Source organism: Penaeus japonicus, unplaced genomic scaffold (genome assembly GCF_977035675.1).
Source record: "Penaeus japonicus unplaced genomic scaffold, GWHDUDI00000001_assembly GWHDUDI00000005, whole genome shotgun sequence".
NCBI classification, from domain to species: Eukaryota; Metazoa; Arthropoda; class Malacostraca; order Decapoda; family Penaeidae; genus Penaeus; species Penaeus japonicus.
Genome location: NW_028234407.1, coordinates 23,559,287 through 23,564,286, shown reverse-complemented (window position 1 = coordinate 23,564,286; position 5,000 = coordinate 23,559,287). Strand labels below are relative to the sequence as shown.

The 5,000-nt window shown below is 45.5% G+C and overlaps 1 protein-coding gene across 1 annotated transcript in view; it reads left to right on the top strand.

The window, feature by feature from the left end:
* LOC122247490 (zwei Ig domain protein zig-8) overlaps nt 1-5,000 on the top strand; it is a 109,182-nt gene that overhangs the window by 94,340 nt on the left and 9,842 nt on the right. The window contains exons 4-5 of the mRNA XM_086536759.1: nt 206-327; nt 2,783-2,871. Coding sequence (XP_086392885.1) covers nt 206-327; nt 2,783-2,871 — 211 coding nt within the window. The remainder of the gene's footprint in view (nt 1-205; nt 328-2,782; nt 2,872-5,000) is intronic.

Genomic DNA, 5,000 nt, shown 5'->3' with positions numbered 1-5,000 from the left:
ATCCCTCCCCTTCCCCCATCACCCACCCCTCCAACAATCCCATCCTCCCTCCCCACTCCCTACCCATCCCCCCTCCCCACCCAACCCCATCCTCCCTCTTCCTCTCCCCACCCCCTCCCCATCCCTCACCCCTCCCTCTCCCTCTCCCTCTCCTTCTCCCTCTCCCTCTCCCTCTCCTTCTCCCTCTCCCCCTCCCCCCACCCAGGTCTCGTGGGTGCGCCACCGCGACATCCACGTCCTGACCGTCGGGCGGTTCACCTTCACGAACGACGACCGGTTCGTGGCGCTGCACGAGGACGGGAGCAACGCGTGGATTCTCAACTTGAGGTCAGAGGCTGTGGGGGGTGGGGGTGAGGGGGTGGGGGTGGGGGTAGGGTGGGGTTAGGTGGGGGTGAGGGGTGGGTGGGGGTGGGGGTAGGATGGGGTTAGGTGGGGGTGAGGGGTGGGTGGGGGTTATGGTGGGGGATGGGATGGGACGGGGTGGGGGATAGGGGGGGATGGGGTGGGGGTTATGGTGGGGGATGGGGGGTAGGGTGGGGTTAGGTGGGGGTGAGGGGTGGGTGGGGGGTAGAATGGGGTGGGGGTTATGGTGGGGGATGGGGGGTAGGGTGGGGTTAGGTGGGGGTGAGGGGTGGGTGGGGGGTGGGATGGGGTGGGGGTTATGGTGGGGGTGGGTTTGGGTCAGGGGGCAGGTAGGGATGGGGGTGGGATGGGGTAGAGGGGTGGGTGGGGTAGATGATAGGTGGGGGGATGGAGGTTAAGGTGGGGGATGGGGAGGGGGTGAGGGGCTGCGGATAGGGGGAAGGGATGGGGTGGGGGTTATGGTGGGGGTTATGGTGGGGGATGGGATGGGGTGGGGGATAGGGGGGGATGGGATGGGGAGGGGGTGAGGGGGAAGGGATGGGGTGGGGATTATGGTGGGGGATGGGATGGGGTGGGGGATAGGGAGGATGGGATGGGGTGGGGGATAGGGGGGATGGGGAGGGGATAGGATGGGGGTGGGTTTGTGGGGGATAGGGATGGGGTGGGTTTAGGTGGGGGGTGGGTAGGGGTGCGGTGTTGGGGAGGGGTGGGGAGGGGGGATGAGATGGGGGTGGGGTGGGGGATGGGATGGGGGTAGGGGGTTTGGGTGGAGGATGGGCGGTAGGGTGGGGTTAGGTGGGTGTGGGGTGGGTAGGGATGGGGTGGGTTTATGGGGGTTATGGTGGGGGATGGGGAGGGGAAAGGATGGGGGTGGAGTGGGGGATAGGGGGGTAGTGGGGATGGGGAGGGGTTAGGTGGGGGCTTGGGACGTGTATAATGATGATAATGATAAGGATAATGACGAGAATGATGATTTTGATGATGGCTATATTGAAGGTGATGATGGTAGTATAATGATGATGATAAAGATAATAATGCTAATAGTAACAACAATGATAAGGAAATAAAACGAGATAATATGACTTAGCAATTCAGAAAAAAAAAATATATATAATGGTTGCAAGAAAGCAATATATTTTGTTTTCTCTCACTTTCATATTTGCTTTCAACTTTTTCCTTATAATAGGATTTTTTGTTTTGTTATTTATTAATTTTGAAGAGGAAGAATTAGATGCCGGTTTATTGGCTCTTTGTTTTTGTTCTTGCTTTCTCTCATTTGTTTCCTGTTTATTTACTTTTGTTGTTGTTTTGATGTAGAGAGAAGCTCAGTGCTAGGAAGCATTTTCCCATTTGTTTTTTTTTCTAAATTCCTGTTTACTTCTTGATACTGTTATCAATATTATCATTCTTATTGTCATTCTTTCGTTATTATCATAACTATTATCATTGTTATTATTATTATTATTATTATCATTATAATCATTACCATCATCGTCATTATTGCTTTGTTCTGTCATTACTATTATCATTATCACCATTTTATTCCTATCATTATCATTATTGTTATAATCATTATCATTGTTATTCTTACGATTATCGTTATTTCTATAACTATTATTGTTATTAATTAGCACCATCCTTATCATTATAAACATCAGCCATAACGCCTTTTTTTGTAAATATGATGAACTTTCATGAATACTTAAGTGAGACGAAAAATATCTTGTATTCCTGTCATTTATAAAGATTTAATGATCCGGAATCAAATTATCAATATTATTTATTGAATGATATCCTTTTAATGGAAGTTTATTACATTAACATGAGCATTACAGCAATGGCGGGCGGTTGGTACAGGTGGGGGGGAGGGGGAAGAGGGGGGAGGGGGAGGGGAAGAGGGGGAGGGGAAGAAGGGGAGGGGGAAGAGGGGGGAAGAGGGAGAGGGGGGAGTTGACCCTACGTTCATGAGGAACAGAATCCTGATTAAGATAGAGATAGATTTATAGATAAATAGGGATGATATAGAGAGAGCTAAATAGTTAAATCGATAGATACGTAGACAGATAGACATATAAATAAAAACAAGGGACAGAGAAGTAGACAGAAAAGTGGATACATAAGATTAATTGGGTAAATAAGACACACAGTCATATAAAATAAGATCCTCCAGTTTATAATGTTAATGACATCAGGACAAACACTTTTTTAACTTTCATTTTATAATGATTTTGAGTTCATAGTTTAAATAACATCACGAAAACATCTTTTCCAAGTCCCATCATGAAATAATTTTAAATTAATGATGTACATCAGAAGAGCATCTTTTGCAACCCCCCATCATATAATGATCCCCATTTATCATGCAAACGGCACCAGAATAACACCTTTTCTACCTCTCATCTCGCGGCCCTCCACGCAGGTCACCAACGACTAATGACACTGGAACATACGAGTGCCAAATCAACACCAAGCCAACGCTATCCCAGCTGATAACTCTCGACGTAGTGGGTAAGTGGAAGGGGGAGGAGGGGGGGAGGAGGGGGGGAGGTTATATTATTCATATGCGTGTTTTGGAAACGCGGTTGGGTTATGTGTGTTTGTTTGTGTGTGTGTGTGGGGGGGGGGGGGCTGTGTCTGTGTTTTTGCGTGTTTCTGTGGGCTGTGTGGTTGTGTGGGCTGTGGCTTGTGGGTGTGTTGGGGGGGGGGTGAAGTTGGGGTTTTGTTGTTTGTTTGTGTGTGTGTTTGTGTGTTGTGTTTGTGTGTTGTGTATGTTGTGTGTGTATGTTGTGTGTGTGTGTGTGTGTTTGTGTGTGTTTGTGTGTGTGTGTATGTGTGTGGGCTGTGGCTTGTGTGTGTGTGTGTGTGTGTGTTTTGTGTGTGTGTGTGTGTGTGTGTGTGTGTATGTATGAGTGCAGATACGGTACAGATAAATAATTTTTACCTATTAACCTACATCTTACGAAAAGATTACCCTTCACCCTCCGCCCCCCCCCCAAAAAAAAAAAAAAGTCGGACACCATGTTTGCATCCACGTGCACCCCCCCCCCCCCTCCTCCAAACACCCACTATACCCCCATACCCCCCCCCCCCACCAAGCGCCAAAATAACTCTCCAGTCCAGTCAAAGAACATCATTAGACACACATTACCACAGTGGGAAGTACGTAGAGATGCGATTGCCGGAGCCAGCCACTCCGCAGAGATTTAAGGGGATTGGCGGCGATCGCAGAAGTAATGATGCGGTATGATGAGGTTGATTGGAGGCCATCGCGGGTTTCCTGGAGGGAAGGAAATGAAGATGAGGCTCTGTATAGACCGGGGAGGGAGGGAGGGAGGGAGGGAGGGAGGGAGGGAGGGAGGGAGGGAGGGAGGACGGGGGGTGAGGGAGAGAGTGGGAGAATAAGTGGGTAAGGGATTATGGAAAGCACAGAGAGAGAGAGAGGGAAGAGAGATAAAGATAGATAGATAGATAGAGAGAGAGAGAGAGAGAGAGAGAGAAAGAGAGAGAATGAAAGGAAGAGAGAGAGAAAAAGAAAGAAAGGGAGAGAGGGAGAAGAGAGAAAGAAAGAGAGAGAGAGAGAAGGAAAGAAAGAAAGAAAGAGAAAAAAGACAGAGAAACAGAAAGAAAGGAAGAGAGAGAGAGAGAAAGAAAGAAAGAGAGAGAAAGAAAGAAAGAGAAAGAAAGAGAGAGAGAAAATGAAAGAAAGAAAGAAAAAAAAGAGAAAGAAAGAGAGAAAAATAAAAAAAGGAAGAGAGAGATAGAGAGAGAGAGATAGAAAGAAAGAAAGAAAGAGATAGAGAAAAAGAAAGAAAGGAAGAGAGAAAGAAAGGAAGAGAGAAAGAAAGTGTAATAGGCTAGATATCAAATTCTCCAATGTCTCCTCGCTCAAGTAATTATGCTAAAGATAAACATAATATAAGCTTTTCCTTTCCATTCTATTCACTTTCAAAACCTAGACTGTAAATTATGAACAAAAAATGTAGTACAATGAGATAATATATCAGCTGATGTGCGTAGTGTGTCGAGGTTAATGAACGCCGACTGCATGTGTTTAGATATATACACATTATCATGAACTTAGTTATGGCGCTGTTTGGAAACGTGAATCTGATCCAGTTAAAGGCTTCTAAATGGCTGTAGTGTGGAAGTTTATGAGGCTTCCTTTTTTTTCATTAAAAAAAAAAAAAAAATCTATTCGTTTTTTTTTTTGTTTTTTTTTATGAATATTGTGGATGGGTTATGGTATGGGGGATGATTCTTGTTTTCTTCCGTAGATTTTTTTCTCTCGATTTCTTTCTCTCTCTTCCTTTTTTTCCTTTTTCTTTGTACCTAACTCTCTTTCTATCTCTCTAGCTCCCTCTCTATCTAACTAACTCTCTCTCCCTCTCTCTGTTTTTCTTTCTTTTGTTCCCTTATATATCTTCTTCGTGTGTGTTTTTGTTTTTGCTTTCTTTTTTCTCTTCTTTCCCCCATTTTCTTCTCTTTTTTTTCTTTGCTTTCATTTCTCTCTCGCACTCTCACTCTCTTCATTCATTCTTTTTCTTCACTCCCTCATTCTACTTTTTTCTTCCTTTTTCTATGTTTATCTGTTTCTCTCTCTCGTCTTCCTTTTCTTTTTCTTTTCTTCACCCTTTCAT